Raw genomic sequence first — 20,013 nt, 5'->3', positions numbered from 1 at the left:
GTAGGGAAGTGGTCCATACAGGTCAATGCCAACTCGGTCAAATGGCCTGGATGGGCAAGACAAAGGCTGCATAGGGCCGGTCGAATGGTGATGAGCGAGCTTGCGGCGCTGGCAATCGGGGCAGGAACGGACGAATTTTCGTACGTAGTTATACATGCCGCGCCAGTAATAGCGGAGGCGAAGCCGGTTGTAGGTCTTGAAAGCACCGCCGTGACCAGCTTGCGGGTCGCTATGAAAGGCTGCGCATATTTCTGAGCGTAAATGTCCAGGGATCACTAGGAGCCATTTGCGCCCATCAGAGAGGTAATTTCGGCGGTACAAAATCCCATCATAAACAGTGAAGTGGGCAGCCTGACGGCGGATTGCGCGCGGTACCGGCACGACAGAACGGTCTGAAAGATAACGTACAAGAGAAGTGATCCAAGGGTCCTTGGACTGCTCGTTGGGCATATCGTCCAATGACAAGGAGGCGCAGTCGATGGCGGGAGGAGAGGCACGTTCATTGGCTAGAGGTGAACGAGAGAGAGCGTCGGCGTCGTTATGCTTCCTGCCAGAGCGATAGACCACACGAATATCGTACTCTTGAAGGCGTAAGGCCCATCGGGCGAGGCGGCCATTTGGGTCTTTTAGGGAGGACAGCCAACATAGGGAATGGTGGTCCGTGACGACCGCGAAAGGCCGGCCGTACACGTAAGGCCGAAATTTCCCGATCGCCCAAACGATCGCCAAGCACTCTTTTTCAGTTACTGAGTAGTTTTGCTCTGGCTTCGTCAGGGTGCGGCTCGCGTATGCAACAACATACTCCGCATACCCCGGTTTGCGCTGAGCAAGAACAGCACCGATACCAACGCCACTGGCATCTGTGTGGATTTCAGTTGGAGAAGCAGGGTCAAAGTGGCGCAGTATGGGCGGAGAGGTAAGTAGACGGCGCAACGTGATGAACGCGTCATCACAGGCAGGACTCCAGCTTGATAGGTCGCTACTACCACGAAGAAGTGCAGTCAGAGGTGCGATGATACAAGCGAAATTTCGGATAAAGCGCCGGAAGTAAGAACATAAGCCGATGAAACTGCGAAGTTCCTTCATCGTAGAGGGCTTCGGAAACTCAGAGACAGCACGAAGCTTTGCTGGGTCAGGAAGGACACCCTGTTTCGACACGACGTGGCCCAAAATCGTCAACTGACGAGCAGCGAAGCGACATTTCTTTAAATTGAGTTGAAGCCCGGCTGCCGCGAGGCATCCCAAAACTTGCTCCAGGCGAACGAGGTGCGTCTGGAAATCTGGGGAGAAAACAACGATATCGTCCAAGTAACATAAGCATGTTTTCCATTTCAGGCCGCGCAGTATCGTGTCCATCATCCGCTCAAAAGTGGCAGGGGCATTGCATAGTCCGAAGGGCATGACGTTGAATTCATAGAGCCCGTCAGGCGTCACAAAGGCTGTCTTGGAGCGGTCAGCGTCGGCCATCGGGACTTGCCAATAACCCGAACGTAGATCTAAAGAAGAAAAGAATTCAGCTCCCTGCAAGCAGTCAAGTGCGTCATCAATGCGGGGCAGCGGGTAGACGTCTTTGCGGGTAATTTTGTTCAGGCGCCGGTAGTCAACGCAAAAGCGGATAGAGCCATCTTTTTTGGTGACAAGGACGACGGGGGAAGCCCATGGACTGTGCGATGGTTGTATGACGCCCCTCTGTAGCATGTCATTTACCTGGGCGTCGATAACTTGGCGTTCGGTGGCCGAGACGCGATATGGGCGTTGGCGCAACGGCGTATGGGCGCCAGTGTCGATCCTATGGGTAACAGCTGAAGTGCGGCCCAAACGGTGGTTGGAGAAGTCAAACGATGACCGAAACTTATTGAGCAGGGCCTCAAGCTGGGTCTTCTGCGGTGGCGAAAGATTCGCGTCGATTGGGCGCTCAAAGACGGCTTCAGGAGCGGGATCAGTAGACGATGGGGAAGAAGTAAGTGAAGACACTTGCATGCGGCAGGGGTCATCTACATAAGGGTCCCAGGCGACGATGGAGGCGAAAGGCTGGACACGTCCCAGGCATTCACCGCGAACAAGATTAGAGGGGCACAGGAATGGATTTGACAGGGGCAAGGCGCTGCAGCCGGCTGAGACGGTAAGGACGGCGAATGGCAGGGGTAGACAGTGACGAGAAGCGAAGGAGTCGGACGGGATGAAGATGATAGGGCCGTCGGATGCAGAGTCGCAATGAACAGAGACGAGCACAGCAGAGCACGGCGGGATCACGACGTCATCAGCCACAGTCAACTTGGAGCACGGGTTAGTGGAAGCGCTCACCGATGCGTCGCCGAATGGAAGAAGGGCGACTTCGGAACGAGTGCAGTCGATGACAGCTTCATGTCGCGAGAGAAAGTCCCAGCCTAAGATGACGTCGTGAGACGGCGATGCGAAGACGATGAATTCAACAACGTACAGAACGTCCTGAATAGTAACTCGAGCTGTACAGGCCCCCAAAGGCGCGATAATTTGCGAATTAGCGGCGCGAAGCATAAAACCAGATAGCGGAGTCATCACTTTTCGTAACTGGCGGCACAATTTTGCACTGAGTACAGATACAGCAGCACCGGTGTCAACAAGCGCGAAAGCATCGGTGCCCTCCACAGAAACGGTGATCAGATTGGCCGGATAAAGTCGAGGTCTTGAGCTTGGCGACGAGCACGCAGTTCTTGCCTCCGGAACTGCGGGCACTAGTTTTCCGAAGGGGAAGAGGGACGACGGCGCATCGGGGAAACCGAGCGGCGACGCGGAGATGGAGAACGGCGGCGAATAGAGGGGCTGTAATCGGAGGAACCAGTGGGCTCAGAAGGCGAAGTGCGGTGAAAAGGCTGGGGAGGGGCGTAGGCGTAACCTCGAGGGTCGGTATCCGCAGCAGGGGACGAAACTTGGCGGCGGCAGTGACGCATCACGTGGCCAGGAATGCCGCAGGCATAACAAATGGGTAGGTTGTCTGGTGTGCGCCACGGACGGAAACGTCGCGGTGGTGGCCGGGCAGGACGAAATGGGGTCGACTGCGGTGGATGTTGGTACGACACGAATGTGTCTGGGCGGGGACGCCTGACTGCTTCGGCGTAGGTTAGCGGCGCAGCGACGGGAGACTGGGAGGAAACCGGCGGCAGGGCCTCGGACACTTGCTCCCGGATCACGTGCTGGAGTGTCGGAGTTAGGTTAGATGGACTCGGAAAGGTAGGAAGAACCGAAAGCTGCCGCGCAACCTCCTCACGGACAAACTGCTTGATCTGGAGCAGTAGCGAGCTGTCCTCTGTCGTCATGCTCAGGCTAGTTACTGTGTCTGTCTGTGCAGAGGGCTGCCGAGTGAAAACGCGCTGTCGGCGGAGCTCGTCGTAGCTTTGGCAGTGGTCGAATATATCGGTGACAGATGTGACGTTTTTGCCCACAAGCATATTGAAAGCGTCGTCTTCGATTCCTTTCAGGACGTGTTTAACTTTTTCGGCCTCCGCCATGGACGCATTGACGCACTTGCAGAGATTGACGACATCTTCTATGTAGCTGGTGTATGATTCACCACTCTGCTGTGCGCGAACGCGAAGACGCTGCTCGGCGCGAAGTTTGCGTACTGCCGGACGGCCGAAGATGTCGGTGAAGCTGGTTTTAAATTCAGTCCAGGTGGTGAAGTCCGATTCGTGGTTTTGGAACCAAAGGTGGGCGACGCCGGTTAGGTAGAAGATGACGTTGGTGAGTTTCATAGTGTCGTCCCAACGGTTATGAGCGCTCACCCTGTCGTAAGAGGACAACCAATCCTCCACGTCGTGATCGTCCGTGCCGCTGAAGACGGCAGGGTCGCGCTGGCGGAGCGCACCATGGCAAGCAACCACTGCGTACATCGTGCGTATTGTTTTCAAACTCATTTATTATTTGCAGAAGCTCGGGCATTCCTCTTCAATTGCGTCAAGTGTGGAAGGGGCAAGGGCGCGGTGGATGAGAGGGCGTATTCTGTTATTTTTTTTCCCCTTTTCCAAAGGCAGCGGCAGCAGCGTTTCTAAAAATGCCAGCAGAGCCGTGCTCAGAATTCCTGCTTGCATGCGGGATATAGATCTGCAGTGCGATATACATAGTCGCAGGACAGCCGAGGAGGACATGGGGTCACACGGAAAGTTGCGGAAACCCACACAGGCCCTTCATATAAAAAAACGTGACTCGAGGCTGTTAGCAGATTCGGGGTACACGGATTTTATCGTCACCTCTTGGCAGACAGGTGAAGTATAAACCGGACCAAAGGTTGACGCCAGAGCAGCAGACAACTTAGTGACTGGTGTTCGCAGGGCTAGCTTTCGTCTGCTAGCCATCGACAGATCGTCACAGGATATGGTGGATTTTCGAACCGGCTTTCGGGGCTATGACATGATTAAAGAACTCTACAGCGGAGGTCAAAGTGTCCGCCACGACGCATGGTTTTAAGTTTTCACGGGCTGTCGTGGAGGCTGAAAATTACACGCGCGAACGCGCCAGGAGTTCGCGGATCGACAGCCGCTCGTGTGAGAAATCACTGGGTAGAGGGTCCCGCTTACTTTTAGGGAGGCCAGAGCTGCGGCGAAAGAAGTGAAATGCGGTGCTTACACGGTTTGGAGCGCCCGCAAGAAGCAAGACGTGAAAGTTGCTAATACGTGGGCTTGCGCGTCATCAGGTGTTTGAGTGACAGGCGGCGTATGCCGACTGCATGACTTCCATCGACTCTTTGGGCACATTAGGTGGCGTTTCGCGGAAGTGACGGAGCAAGCAAGCTTCGATACAGAAGGAAAAAATAATGAATGTGGAAAAATAGCTCTATATATTTGCGAACCTGCCCGTCGCTTGTTCATATCGTGCCATCTGTACGAGCAAAAGAAAGACACCGATTTGACAGTAGCGCAGGCATTCGGAAATGTGTGTTGAACATCAGCGACGACCGACGGCGCCTTGTTGGTGCTTATTTTTGGGACACACAAAACAGCTCACATTCGATCATAGCCTTGCAGACACGGTCAGCGCTTCTGGCGATGAATCAAGCACGCACTCCAGTCTGTCACGCTATAACCCAGCGCAAAAAAAAAAAAAGGAAAAACACATTTGACCAACAAACTGCTGTAAAATAACACATTTCTGCTCTTCCTCACTACTCGAGGCGCCAACAGCTGAGGAGCCCTACTGGCTGAGCCACAAGACTGCGTCGCGGACAGTCTGAAATCCTAAATACGTGACGCACACTCACAACTGGGGTGCGCCCGTATGAATAAGAAATTTTACGACGTGCTGCGTTACTGCATTTGCTTTTCCAGCAGCATTCTGTGAGTTTTGTCGCCGGCGCACGACCTTATCATTTTCGGTTCGTCCTACGAGGTGAGTTATCGTGTGCGTGTCGTTTAGACGCACTGGAGACCCCCTGGAGACCTTCCAGTCAGATTCGGGCGATTGTGATATTTTGGGGTCAGTTTGAGAATGAGCATACCCGCCATCTCTAAAGTTCTCAACCATACCACCAAGCTGTTATTCGAAGAAATGCACGAAAATGACTTCTATGACTTCTCTTGCCCTCCAGTGTTGATAACAAAAACCAATGGACGAGCCTACCTCGTCTTCGGTAGTGAAAGCATAAGGCTCGACGAATATGATTCGTCACTGGCGATATTTGTATAGCATCATATGACGAGTACAGCTCAGGCCTTGCAGTTAAAGGGTTAAAGAGCCCTACCTACAGCCTCGGTTAGCCTTACCACGACGACAGCCACGTGAGCATATTGCTATCGCCTCCTCCGAGTGCTTTCTTTCGTCGGAGGGCAAAAGTTCACCGTGCAAACAATTTTATGTCGCAGTGTTTTTCCGGTTTTCTGCCTGTTTTCCTTCACGGTCACGTGGCAGATAAGTTATCTTCCTATGCTACCGCGTTCTGCGCGCAAGAGCGTGAAACCGCGCCAGGAGTTGACCCTTTAACCCTCGCTGCCTCTTTTCCACTCGTGTTACGCACGGAGCGCAGCGTACGAACGGGACAGAGCGGCCTCAGTGTCTCCGGCGCGGCGCATACTCAGTCGGGACACGACTGCGGCATCGTCCGTGCAGCGCGCGCAGATGCGCTCACGAAGCCATGGTCCCGTCGTTGGTATGCGCGTGCATTCGGACGGCACACATATACGAGTCTTCTCCGATGACAGCGCAGTGTATACGACTATTGGGTCGCACCGAGCGAGAGTCTCGGTGCGTACGCGGAAACAAACGACGGCGCAGTGACAGCGCGGTGTCCTCCTTGCGGAGTAAGCTGTCAGACTGAGGCGCGCAACGAAGACGCAGGAGGCTCGCCGCAACCACGAGATCGCAGTGGACTCTGCAGCCCCGCCGCCCGTACCGCTGCCTCGCAACAACGTGACGTGTCCCGCTGTCACAGTGCAAGAGATGTGGGCGCTGGTGTTGGCTCTGCGAGAACGAGCGCCGTCAGAAGAAGCGGCGGGCATATACGAGGTTTCTGTCGATAAAGCGGAACTGAATGTCGAGCTTTCGCGACGCCATGGAGCCTGGTCGTGCGACAGTGAACGAGTCAGCATTTTGAAATCGGGCTGTTGCGTGCCCGCATTGCGTCATTCTTCTCTGACTTGTTACGCTCGAGAGAGAATAGTGACTGGAACGCATGAGTAGCTAATATATCAACTTAAAACTCAGATGAGTTACGTGTGCATTACACTTCTGAATTCCATCGTGAGGCGTCGTATCACGCGAAAAGTTAGCGTCTTAAGCTGCCTCCTTATTCGGGTGCTGATGTTTTCTGATAGATCAGCAGTGGTGCTCCATTATGGTATTTTTTCATGCTTCAGGGAACTGCAGAGGTACAATTTGGCGGAAAAGTGAATTCTGTGGTGTATCAGGGAATTTGAAGAACCAAAATTTTCTTTCTTTTTTCTAATCGTCGAAGTTTTCAGGCTGCTCAAGTGAAAAAGGCCTTTAAATAGGAATTTCATTTGTCGACTTGAGGAAATTTTCGGTTGCGGAATGGAACATGACAGTAGGTTAGGCTATGTTTATTACTTTTTTTCAGTATGAATCTTTACTTCCACAGAGCGAGCACAGAGCTAGCGTTCTGCTTTCAAGCAATATAATGATAAAGGCTCCAAAAGCCAACCTTTAACGTTAGCGTTAACGTTAAGGAGCTCGTGTCGCAGAAAAGCCGACGTCGTCGGCGTGGTTGACCGTGAGCGATCACTGCATGCGGAAATATTTCCAGAGAAGCAACCCGGTGGGCAGCCTGGGTCACGTGACCTTGTGGCGTCATCACAACCTGCCCATCGTGGCAGGTGGCAGTTAAATTAATGATTAGTCGTGAGAGGTTGCTCAGGAAGAGCAATCTGAGACGCACAAGCTCCACCGGTGGCACCTTCTATCACAGGGCAGTGGAGCATCGCTTAACCGCTGCACCATTGCGCCAGTAGTGGTGTGAGTACACACAGGGATCTGTGAATGTGAAGTAGAAAACGATCAATTCCGCACAAATAGGCATTAATCCATTTAAGCTATCGCGTCATTTCCCTAAAGCTGAGCTTAAGTGTCTCCTCCATTTTTGCTGTCTTGGGGGTTCTTGCATACATGCGTTGACAATCGCCTTTCATGCCGTTATTACCATCACGCGTTTCTCGGTGTTTCAAGCTGTTTAAATCCGCTCTCTTAAAATAAACGCCCTTGTGCGTGCGAGTTTCACCCATTGCGTGCACTGAATACAAGGCAGAAATGCGCTGAAGATGCCGCAGTTGTGAAAATAATTTGTTCATGATGTGAGTGAAGCATTTGTTTCTTTAAGCATGCATGTAATTTCTCCAAGTTCCTTGATCGTCACCCACGCCATCAATTCAGTTATTACCATTCGCATGCCGTGAAAAAAGCTTGCACTGAGAGAGAGAGAAAGCGAAAAGATATCCTTGGAGTGATTGGTACTTTTCGTTCCCCTGTTTTAGACACAATTCGATGACAGAAATGACATCAGAGCAGGTGCTGGTAGGCATAGTCTGTGCTCTGGAAGCAAGACGTGTCTGAGTTTGGCCTCGATACATCTTACGCAGGAATCCATGGTAAACAGTGGGCATAGGCAGATGATTTCTTGACAAACACAAAGTGAACAAGGAAGGGGAAAGCTTCAGGGTGCTCGCCAACGTTTTGACAATTGTACTTCTCTTCGTCTTGGCAAAGCGTTCATCACTGACGGGGCTCAGATAGGGCTTTCACTCCGAGGAAGAAGGCCCGTGAGGGGGAGAAGGGCATAAAGTGGGAAAATGTTAGGATCAGGGGAGGACGAATTCACGCCCTTCATGAAATGGAAAAAAGGGCTTCTACATGACATGAAGGACTACAGCGCTCGTGGTCTCTTAGGAAAGCCGTGGACACGATGAGAAGGGAAACGTAGCCATGGGCGACAGATCGGAGTCAAGTGAGAAGATGAGGTTAAAAAGTTTGCCAGGATAGGGCAGCCCACAGCTGGCGCAAGACAGTCCTAAGTGAAGGTCAGTGGGGCAGGTTTTGTCCTGCAGTATTGTTGCCGTTGAAAATGTTTATTGATCAAGCTTATTACGAACCCCGTCGTTGGAGTCCCGGTTTAAGCATTCCAATGGCCGAAGCTGCTACGGCGGCCCTGTTTACCAGCCATTTTTAGCCCGCAGGGCCTGCATTGAGCAGGGCGGCCTCCCACTGGTTAGGGGTTTTGGAAAGGATGATGGTATGCCCTTGTTTTTATGGCAGGCCCCATAGTATGTTGTAAAGATTCGTAATTTCTCTACAGTGCCGACATTCTGGCCTACAAAGTTCTGGGTTCCAAGCCTGTGTAGTGATTCGGGGATGCGAAAGGTATTGGTTTGTATCCTTCTTAACGGTATTTCTTCGTCCTTGCTTTATTCTTTCGAGGGTTTGGGAAATTCTGATCATTCTAGCCTGTTGTTTTGTAGAATTTCAGCTAAGGTGTAGAGCGACACAACACAGTTTTGGTCATTCTGCGACGGTGGCCGGTTAGTAATACGTACACGGGCGAGGTCGAGGGAAAGTTCGTTGCCCCGTACCCCTTGGTGTCCAGGGGACCATTTTATCCAAGTTTGTAACCTTGAGTTTCCGAGCAGCCTGCTAGCCCTTGACGTAGTTTCCACATGCAGTTTGAGAGTCTGAGATCACTACTGCCTGAGGGTGCGCCTGGATGTCGGGGGCTACGGTTACTCCGGCGGTAATCGCAACGTATCTGTTTTCGATCGACGCGCAGCCTAGTAAACTGCCTCCTGGATCGGTAGCTACCGCAAAAAAATCCCGTCAACTGCTCCGGCTGCGTCTGTGTGTATTGTTTGTTGGGATGTAGACGCAACCTGGCGGCTGATGACGATAGCGATTTTTTGCGCGGGAAAGGCAGCGGCTAGTGCAATTCTAGCCTGCAACATTACAGCAGACCTGCGGCTACAGCGACAGACGCTTACTTTCCGCCTGGCTTCCACCGTAATTTAGTGCGCCGCTGAGATGGCGCGTCGGGCGACCCATATACTGCAGAGCCTCCTTCGGTGCATGGCACGTTGCCCCTCGGGCAGCGGTGAGATGCTTGCGTAATTTTAATCTCTTGTTCTCTTTTGTAGACCGGAAAATTGTTTGCTCGTGCTTAAGTGCGGCCCGCTGCAGCAGCGCAATCACTCTCGGTGCGAGCCGCACCGTCCTTGTGCATTCCTCGGCAGTGTGCATTTGCACTGTGCTGCGGCGCGGGCTCGTGTTGCGGACTGTTTGCGGGCGGCTGCTGGCGAACGTGCATTGTGTGGGTCAACGCGATGATACTCCTGACCCGGCGCGGCATAAACATGGCGCCCGCTGGTCCTTGAGGGCAGCCACCACCGCCTGTTTAATTTGCAGAGCCACTCTGCGCCTTTCGCTCTCTAGTTTGTTGTCGCCCACACCAGGGGGCTCATCTCCTTTGCATGCCGGGTCACTATAGCTGTTTGGTCCGATTGTTTTATGCTGTCTCATATTCGTTGCTGTGCGCCTACGGGCAAAGTTGACCTGCAGTTGTGTGTCCTAACAGCCCGTCCTATGACCATGCATACAGGTGACGACCACGTCGACCTCTGGTACGCGGACATTTTATTTCTGCTTATAAGTCCGTGCACTTCGTGCGAGGTCACTTGGAATAGTCCAGCGGTAATAGTGCAACGGTGCTTTGATAAAGCGCCGTTCCATTGAGCTCGGAGTGGAGCCACATGGATCTGTGAAACACGAATGGCGTTCGCGAAGCGTGGTCGGACTAGCGTGGTTTCTCTTCGTCGCTAGCGGCAGCTGGCTAGGCGCCCGCTTGCCTTGTCCTGCTAGATAGTCGCGTTGCGTTGGGAATGGATTGTCGCGAGACCTGTTTTTCCGCTTGGCTAGTGTTGATGGCAAAGCGCACTGTCGGCGAGAGAGACCGTGTATAGAGCTGGCCTTGCCGTCACTGCCTTGTCGCTATAGGCCCGCCGAAGGCGTGCATAGCCTCAGCTGGTTATGTCAGTGCCGTCGTTTTATAATAGTTTGTTTGTTTTGTGGGGTTTAACGTCCCAAAGCGACTAAGGCTATGAGAGACGCCGTAGTGAAGGGCTCCGGAAATTTCGACCACCTGGGGTTCTTTAACGTGCACTGACATCACACAGTACAGGGGCCTCTAGAATTTCTCCTCCAAAGAAATTCCAGCCGCCGCGGCTGGGATCGAACCCGCGTCTTTTGGGTCAGCAGCCGAGCACCATAGCCACTGAGCCACCGCGGCGGCCGTTTTATAATAGTTCATGCAACGAGAACACAGGGCATGGCGTGTCCTATGTCATTCACTCCACTAACCTTTGTTTCAGCTTTCCACCCCCTGTGACTTTTAATATTATCTAATAACAACTTAGCTTTTTCGTCGTTTTAATATTGATAAATTTTCCCGTGTATTCTCGTTGAGCACCCTCAGTACTCTGCAATTATTGTATTTTAGTCCTTCTTCGAGCTCAGAGCTAGAGGGGTCTTCATGTACTACAACTCACTGATATTAAGCGCTTCAAATTCAGGTGACCAACAGTATAACTAACCAGAAAGCGTAAGCTATACAAGCGCCTGCATAGAATCTAGTTTGAAATGGATAGCCATACCTCCATGTTCTATTTTTCTTTTTTAAACCCCACGCAACACCAGGGTAAAACCAGGTAGTCGAATGAATAGTTACCTTATTTTTGGCAAACGCTTCCTAAACCCCTCATTACCACCGCATTAATAACATGATCAGCTGCGCTCCCTGCGTCTAGACTTCGAGTTTCTACAGCATCACAGGAAAAGATATCCGATATCATATCTGAACGACTTCATCGAGATAGGACACCACCTTTCCTTAGTAGACGTCTAGTTGCTCCACGTCTTTTCCGATTAGCTGCTTTTATACGGCTTGCATCCGAGTGCTCAAAATGCGAAATACCAGTACGTGGTTTTGCGCCGAATAGCTTCAGGCGCCTCTGTAGTGCGTAGTATAGTATATATACACGAGGCATGGACCCATCGGTATTCCCTGCAGCGCTCGCGCGGAGAGCTCTCTCGCTTTTTCCTTTTTATTGCTCTTTCCGAATCCTCGCTAGAGACAATATGTATTTATACGATTCGGCGCCTCGCTGAATACGAATAAAGTGGCTGCAGAGAGAACAGCGCAAAGTCGCTGGATGGCAGTTTTCTTCCCTGCCCATTTCCTCTTCCTTTAACAAAAGATAAACCGGGTGTCTCTCCACCGCCTTCTTTCTCCCTCTCTCTGTCTCTCGTCAGATGCGCCTTCTTTCTGCACCGCCGGCGGCCGCGTGGCGAGTGTGTACATATATGTATTTTTTTCGCTTTGATATCGCTCACACATGCCCAGTGCGACTCTCTCTCTCCCGCGCACCCTCTTGGCCGGAAATGAAATTTTACGGCGAGGAGCGATTGCGTGACTACGTCTGCGGCGGCGCGCCAGAACTCGACGGCAGAACCCAAACGGCCGGCCTCGATTTTAAAAGACAGCCGGGAGCGTCGCGAGGCGCCATCCGATAGTTCCAGGAAGAGAGCGAGGAACAGGACGCCCGGGCGACGCGAACCCCGCGGCAGCAGCGGCGCGATCAAAATCGCGTCGCGCGCGCGCGCGTCCGTCCAGCTGTTAAGACAGACGAGGAAAGGCTAGATATTGGCGTGCAATTAATGGCGCCACTGTTGGCGCGGCGATTTCTCTCTGTTGTTTGTGGAGGAGCGTCGATAAATGCGTAAGGACAGATGCGACCGCGCTTTGCCGAGGGCGTATAATTGGCGCGGCTGACATGTCGAGAGCGGCGTCTCAATTTTCCTCGCTCGATGCAGGCCGCCCAGTGCCGCTCCCAGGCATACGGCTTGCATTTTTCGTTGCCTCCATTGCCGAACCGCCTTGGCGCGCTACTTGTGCGGAGATACGGGTGTCTCCGATCGCCTATATAGCTGTGTTCGACTATACAGCGTCCTTACACCCTTCGTGTACTCTTGCAAAACTAGGAACAACGGTGAGACCTGGGAAGCAAAAAATGTCGTCCGCTTAAACTAGGTAAATGGGCACAGATTGGTGGAGTGCGGAAGTTAGATTTATTCTGAGACAAAAGCTGACCGAGCGTTTTATTCGGAAACTCCCGGCGGACAGAAGGCGAGGAAGGCGGAGACGATAGTAATGACTGTGGTTACGCACAGTGAAAGCGGTGAGGCGCCGCATAGAAAAAAAAAAAAGAACAAAAAAGTACGGACTCAGTACTTAGGCAAGGGAGTGAACGGCGTATTGTGGTGCGAATACGGAATATGCGTTCGTGACAACGTGATAGTACTATCGTTTCGTACGAAGTTCCCCGTAGCTTCTAAGATATAGGAATAGTTTTTCTCGCGGAGCCTATTGAAGTTGAACCCCGCCGCGGTGGCTCAGTGGTTACGGCGCTCGGCTGCTGACCCGAAAGACGCGGGTTCGATCCCGGCCGCGGCGGCTGAATTTCTTGAAGGCGAAATTCTAGAGGCCCGTGTGCTGTGCGATGTCATTGCACGTTAAAGAACCCCAGGTGGTCGAAATTTCCGGAGCCCTTCACTACGGCGTCTCTCATAGCCTCAGTCGCTTTGGGACGTTAAACCCCAATAAACCAAACCAAACCAAACGTATTGAAGTTGAAAGTTTATTTGAGATTGCAAATAAAGTTGCAAGAATCGAGAGGTCACATGGTACAAGACCGCAAGTGGTACCTTTCATGAGGATAAATTTCATTACACAACTTACCGAAAAACAGAAGCTAGAAAGATCAATCTACACACATTATATTGAGAAACTTCACAGATAATAAATAAGAAGGTGCATAGTATAAACTGCAATACCGACAGATTTGCTTACTACGGAACCTTTCAACCGATTTGAATAAACAGCGACGCGCTTTAGCTCGTTACGCCTTATTCATTTCGGTTGCGAAAATTCTTAATAACCGAACAGCACTAAGTAAATGATAACTAAATGAGCGCAACAAAGGGGCAGTAAAGAGTTGTGAGAAAAAAAAAAAGTGAGCTTTCAAACGCTCGTACTGTTCGATTGCCTACATCCGATATTTATAAATCTGGCGTACTCTAGCTTCAGTGGTGGCACATGAAATTAAACCTGTAAGGATCCGCCGCGGTGACTCGGTGTTGAGTTGCTGATCCCGATGTCGCGGGATGAAATCGCGACCGCGGGGATGCTTTTCGATTGCAGCGATACGCCAAAGGCGTTCGTGTGTTGTGCGATGTCAGTGTACGTAACCTCAGGTGGTCTAAACTAATCCGGATCCCTTCACTACGGCGTCCCTTATAGTCCGCATGCAGCTTCGGGATGTTCAACCCCACATATCTCCTACCAATGCACAAAAGGTGGAACCAGCGGACGCAGGACAAAAAATAGGATGCACATACACACACAACACCGCTGCGTGTGTGCCTCCTATTTCTTGTCCTGCGTCCTTTTTCGCTGGTTCCACTTTCTGTACTTATGAACCAGCTAGTCCAGCAATTCACGCTTTCGAATCACATACCAAAACCTGTAGGGTAACGTTGCCTAATTTTTTGCGACAATTTCTGAGCTCGATAGTTTTGTCCGGTATCGTCAGCAGAAACTGATCGCGCACCCTATGAAATTCATTTCCAATTGAGCGCTCAACTCGCATTCAACTTGAAGGAATATAAGTTCGTCAGCATTTCTAGTTCTCAATCTGAGCCGGCATTCGTCGCCTATACATGCAGCAGGGCCACTCATTGTTTCCCCCAGCGTCGGCTTTCTTAGAACGGTGCCAGTTTCCGGAAAAGAAAACCCTCACAGGCAGGACGGCGACTGTCCCCTGCGCTTTTAGGTGACCGCCTTCCGGTGCGCGGCGTTGCGCTAATAGCCATGTTCGGGAAAAACCGTCGTTTTCAACGAGGAAGCGATCGGCACCGGCGCTGTGAGCTATCCTTGCGGTGTGGGTTAGCGCCGTGTCGACGCTTGCGCCAGCGTCTGCTCGGCCGCACGCAGGCATTGCGGTCGTTGGCACCGAGAGCCTCGCCCTGCGGGGACAAGGAACTGTATGACAGCTGCGCAAAAAAAAATGTGGGTTGTCCAAGACCTACGCTCACGTATAGGGGATAAAAAGAAGAGTGAGGCCGTTGGATCGTAGTCTGCGCTGTAGACACTGCCATCATATATACCTGGGCGGCATTCCCATAAAAATAAAAGGAATCGCGAGCCTCTTGCAGTACCGCGTCGTACAACGGCGACAAGTGGCGGCCAAGAAATCGTCGCATAAATGGCTGTGCGCAGAGTAGTATTTTGCCGTTGAAGATTGGGCTTCGATGCTCCTGCAGGATGCCCTCAGCTGGTGGCCGCGCATCTGTGACGCCTCTGCGTCGCCGCGTAATCGTCGTTCGATTCATCGCGAAGCGAGCGTTACGTGTACGTCGCGTCTGCCGACGAGATTGCCTAGCCCGCCCCCCCGGACCGCTCTCTTAACGATCATCTCTCCAGTGATGGTATATGTCGTAAACATTACGCGACTGTTCCGGCCACGACGACGACCGCTAGACGCGCAGAAACGACTGTCTGCCTACGCCGGAGACAGTATCGCTAACAGCTGTCGCTATTACGTAACTTAAGCCAGAACAAGGACCAGGTCGCGGTGCTAGATAAGTCTACGCGCGAAAGCGTTATCACAATACGCCTCCGGTTTAGACAGTTTTCAAATGCGACAGCAAGCGTGTGTCACTGCCATATGCTCTTTAAGCGCTAAAGACCACCTTAAATCTCGTCACTGCAAATGCTTATCGCATCAAGCTGGTCGGTGCAGGTAGCTGGAGTCGTTAGAACGGAGCGGAAAAGGTCACTTTGTTCTTTGCGACCGCCGTGCCCTCGAAAGCTTGTTTTGAAAAGTTACAATGATGTGCACACGCGTGTTCGCACACGCGTAATGACGAACCGTGGCGTGTAATAGTCGCATGCCGCTTCACGAAGGCTGTAGAATGAAGACAGCCGTGTCGTCCAACAAGAACCGGGAAATCAAAACACAAGGTCGTGACGCTACTATTAACATCCGCTCAAGAGTTGCACGTGTTCATTTCCTTGTTTTCTTAAACTTCCTGATGCTTTATAGACGGTCGACAGCAGCGTTGACTTGTGAGCTACGGTAGTGTGCTTTCTTTCTTGAGTTCGAGTATCTTGCTTTTTGCCTTGAATTTGACGCGCAGTTTCGTAAACGTGCTTCGGTTGCTTTACGGCTTAATCTTTTTGGCCAGGCCACTGTGCGATTCACTTGGCACCTTCTGGCGCTTTTCTTCTGCTCTGTCATTTTTATTTATTTATTTATTTATTTCGTGTAGAGCGGACGTGGTCAACTACGTTTATCTTGAAGCGGAGCTAAATGCTATGACTTCTCGGCCAGCCAAACTCAGGCACATTCCTCAAAGGCATACGTCAGGACTTTTGAAGCAAACTGTCAAAGCGATAGCTGGGCTGTCCCTGCAGTTTGGTCTCTGGTTGCTTTCCCTTGCCTCTCCTTCATCGTTACACGTGTACTAATTGCTTCCGCCTTCGTAATCCATCGACTACGGACACTTAACTCGCGTGCGAGGATTAACTCTTTACGCCGGCGGTGACGTGCTGCTGAGCGCTCAATAAAAGAAGTGGAGAGAGAAAGGGAGAGCACATGCTGGGCCGAGCGTCAAAGGGTACGAGAAAGACTGCAAATCGCGCAGGCTTGTCGCCGAAGTCGGAGAATGAAAGAACCTCGAATTCTCGGCGTGTAAATCGCCTTTTTTTTTTTGCGTCAGTTCTTGTTTGTAAATGCGCTAACGACCTCCTTATTTTCACAAAGTGGAGCACCACCTCGCAGTTTTTCTCTGCAACGCAGCAAGACTCAATCTGACCGCTCGGAGTCCTTTCGCCCTCTCCCAACGGGGAAGTGCGGCGCTTGTGTCCCGCGCTGCACGAGCGCGGAAGCGAGTCAACGGCCGATGGTCGCCGGTCGTTGCCGTCGTGACGCTCGCCTCATGTACACCGCAGCACGACCACTCGGAACGGCTGCTTTGCACGCAGCAGACCGACATGCTGGCACGTTGAGCGCGCGCAGAAAACAGAAATGAAAAGCTGACTGTTTCATAACACAACAGCTGTCGCCTCTAAAGTGTTACGTTTCTGCCACGCAGTCGGAGCCTCTCTTTCCTGATTTGTTCTTGAGGAATAGAAGAGGCAGAAAATGACATGAGTTCACATTAAGCGAAATAGACAGAGAGAGAGAGAGAGAGAGAGAGAGAGATCACAATGTATGTCTTTGATCTTCTCAAACTCAGTGAAGGAAGTGAATAGAGCGCTTCAGCCACTTTGATTTCCGCCTTTAAGTATGTCAATATCACGATACTGAAAGGGAGTGTTCACTTCGGCCGTCTATTTTTATAATAAGGGAGTAATTGCTCATTGGCATCCGCCCAAACGGCATCCACCCAATTTTTATGTTGGCATGTACTCCATCTGTGCCCACCAAGAGTTGGAGAGGAAAGTCGGGTAAAGAAGACAAAACTGTCCTTACTTTTTAGACGCCACTGAACTAGAACCGAGCTACCGAAAGGGCCCGGCACTGCTGGCATCGCTGGTACCGCTTCGCATGACTTTCTCAAACCTGAAGCTATAACCTTGGTAGTTGACTGCAGGTTTGAACTATGACTCAGTTTTGCGCACGTCAGCGCGTCCTTTCCCATAAGCGGCTTGACTCACTGCATTGACCGTATTCAGGTTGTCTGGACACGTGACCAAACCAAAACGCTTTGCCTTCTTTGTTGTCTCCCTCGCACAGACCGTGGTGTTCCTGGACAAAGCCATGCTGAAACTGCTGCTGAATCACTGGCAAGAGTCGTACCACAAGACTCCGACCAGGGTTACCAGCGAGGACCCGCTGCTTTGCACGGACCTCGCCAAAACTCGGCCTAACGAGGAATTCCTCGTGTCCCGAGTCAATCCGCTCTTCGTAGATTCAAGCACCGAAGGTTCGCCAAGCAGTACCATCAACAAGCCGTCGACGTCCTCGAAGACAACAGCTGACGTCCACAGTTCACAGGACGGCGATAGAGAAGTTCCATCAACGTCCAAGGAGCCGCCAAAGCCTCCCGATCCTCCCAAAGGGGCCGCTGGAACAGCTTCCACGACAGCTGAGTCAGCTACAACATCAAAGGACGCCGACGCCACCACTTCTTCCCAAGGCGCCGCGGCGGAAGTGGAAGCTGCAGTGACAGCAGGCACGGATCATAAATCGAGCGAGTCGCAGTCTTTGGAAGGCGACTCACCGAAGGACTCGCTGGAGGCAGACAGGTCTTCCTCACCGAAGCCCCTGGTGGAGCTTCGCGAGTGGCAGGATAACAAGCCCGAGGATAGGGTACTGAACCGCTTGAGGAGTTCGGGGAGGGCATCACTCATCACAAAAGAGAAACTCAACCTCGTAGAGAAAGTAATCGCCGAGAGGCTTGGCAAAAGGATTCCAGAGCCGGGCATCAGGAAGACAATCGAGCTCTTAAGGAACGAGTCGACGCCGCCATCACCACAGAACACGCTTCAGCCCGCTCCCAAGCGAGAGCAAATAGAGACGGTCCCTCATAAAGAGCAGTCTTCTCAAACCGTACCGCCTCCAGAACCACCCACGCCAAGCGGTAGTGAAAAGCAGGAAAGCCCCGCGCCTTCTGTGACATCTGCGCCTTCTGTGACACCTGCACCATCTGTGACACCTCCTCCATCTGTGACACCTCCGCAGCCAGCTTCGACCGAGGAGACAGCGTCCGTCGTCGACGGCAGCGTACAGGCCGAGGCGAGCAAGACTCCTCCGCAAGCGCCTTCTGAAGCGGGCTCCTCTGCAGCATCGGCGTCGGCGCCCAAGGACGAGAGCTCGGAGACGGTGAGCATGCCTAAAATCGAGGACGCGCACTCGGATTCGATGACCGATTCATCGAACAGCAAGAAGGAAGGTCGCAAGGAAGCCAAGTCCTCCGGTCCGTCTACGTCGGAGGACAGCGGCATCACACGAGGAGACCAGGTGTACTCGGACTCCGGTCGTCGCAAGGTGACGACGAAGTCCGACTCTTCGGATCAGAGCAGCAGCGAGGCTAGCAGAGGAAAGCGCCACCGCAGGATCAAGAAGGACTCGTCGCGGGACAGCACAAGGAAGCGCCAGAAGTCGGCCTACAAGTCGCGCTGCAGCTTCTGCAGCAAGTCGGCCAAGAAGTCCCACCACAGGAGCGGACACAAGCACAAGCGCCGCAGCATGGCTGCGGCAGAGTCCGGCCTCGTGTCGGGCTCCGGCTCGCTTTCTGACCTGGCCTTCGAGCACCCGTGGCTGAGCGACAGCTGCACCGCCCACTGCCGTCAGAAGCGCTCCTCCATCACCTGCATGGAGAGCTGCAGGGACTACCCATGCGAGGACTTCCACAATGCCGTTTACAGGTGGGCATTAGCCTTTTCCGCATGACTCTCGTGTCTCTTGAACCCTCAATTTTCCCCTGAAAAGGATAAAGAAGCATACAAGAAAGAGGTACGGATCCCATACCAGTATAGCTTTATCAGGCTTCGAGAAAATGTTATATAAAAGCAAAAAAAAAAGAAGAGCAGAGGGCTCGAAGAGTAGTTTATGGGATAAATAATTTGTAAAAAAAATAGGTTGTAGCCTTGGGGCAGGAGCGTGCAGTTACACCTAGAAGATACGTTTAAAATAGGGACGCTGGGAGGAGGGCAGCAAGCCGCAAATAATTAGATCAGAACACCCGGGAAGGCCGGACTGCATTAGCTGGAAATCTAAAAAAAAAAAGAGGGAAAAATAAACAAGCAAGAAAGGAGTGGAAAAACTGAGGCGAATTATGACAACCTATAGAATGCATTGCATGTGCCACGTTTTCTGGTGAAGTCCTCCATGTACGCTTCTCTATTGGCGACTCATCTCGGACTGGTGTACTAAATGGCAAATGTCGCTTAACTCGACAAAATGCAAGATTATCTCTTTCAGCCGCAAGCATACAAACTCTAGCTTTTCGTACATCATAGATAGTACTACAGTGTCTCGGGCATTATCGTACAAGTATTTAGGTATTCATTTAACGCATAATATTTCATGGGCCACACACATTCAAGCCATTTGTGCCAAAGCCAGCAGGTCACTAGGGTACCTGCGCCGGAATTCGCTAACCTCCCCTAACAGCGTAAGAAAACTGGCATATCTCACAATCGTACGGCCGCAACTAGAATTTGCATCACCTACATGGTCTCCTTATCAAAAATACTTAATCAGCATGTTAGAATCCATCCAGAACAGAGCCGCTCGCTTCATTACACGCAAATACAGCCCTCACTGCAGCGTAACAGCAATAAAACTTGATATCGGTCTCGAGCCTTTAGACATTCGCCGCTCCATTGCTCTTTTGTGCTTATTTCATAAATATCTTTACAGCACAAGGCCATCTCCACTACCTCTTGAAACGCCCACACGAATTTCACGCCGCCTACATAATCAG

General features: G+C 51.8%; 1 protein-coding gene across 1 annotated transcript in view; it reads left to right on the top strand.

The window, feature by feature from the left end:
• The window catches only part of LOC149341620 (uncharacterized), a 99,400-nt gene that overhangs the window by 71,187 nt on the left and 8,200 nt on the right, over positions 1 to 20,013 (top strand). Inside the window, exon 2 of the mRNA XM_089542005.1 lies at positions 17,319 to 18,952. Within this exon, the coding sequence (XP_089398131.1) occupies positions 17,343 to 18,952 (1,610 nt within the window). The 5' untranslated portion in view covers positions 17,319 to 17,342. The remainder of the gene's footprint in view (positions 1 to 17,318; positions 18,953 to 20,013) is intronic.

Source organism: Amblyomma mixtum, chromosome 5 (assembly GCF_055824585.1).
Source record: "Amblyomma mixtum isolate Tamu chromosome 5, ASM5582458v1, whole genome shotgun sequence".
Classification (NCBI taxonomy): Eukaryota; Metazoa; Arthropoda; class Arachnida; order Ixodida; family Ixodidae; genus Amblyomma; species Amblyomma mixtum.
The sequence above is the reverse complement of the archived record's forward strand: the minus strand, read 5'-3'. Positions and strand labels throughout refer to the sequence as shown.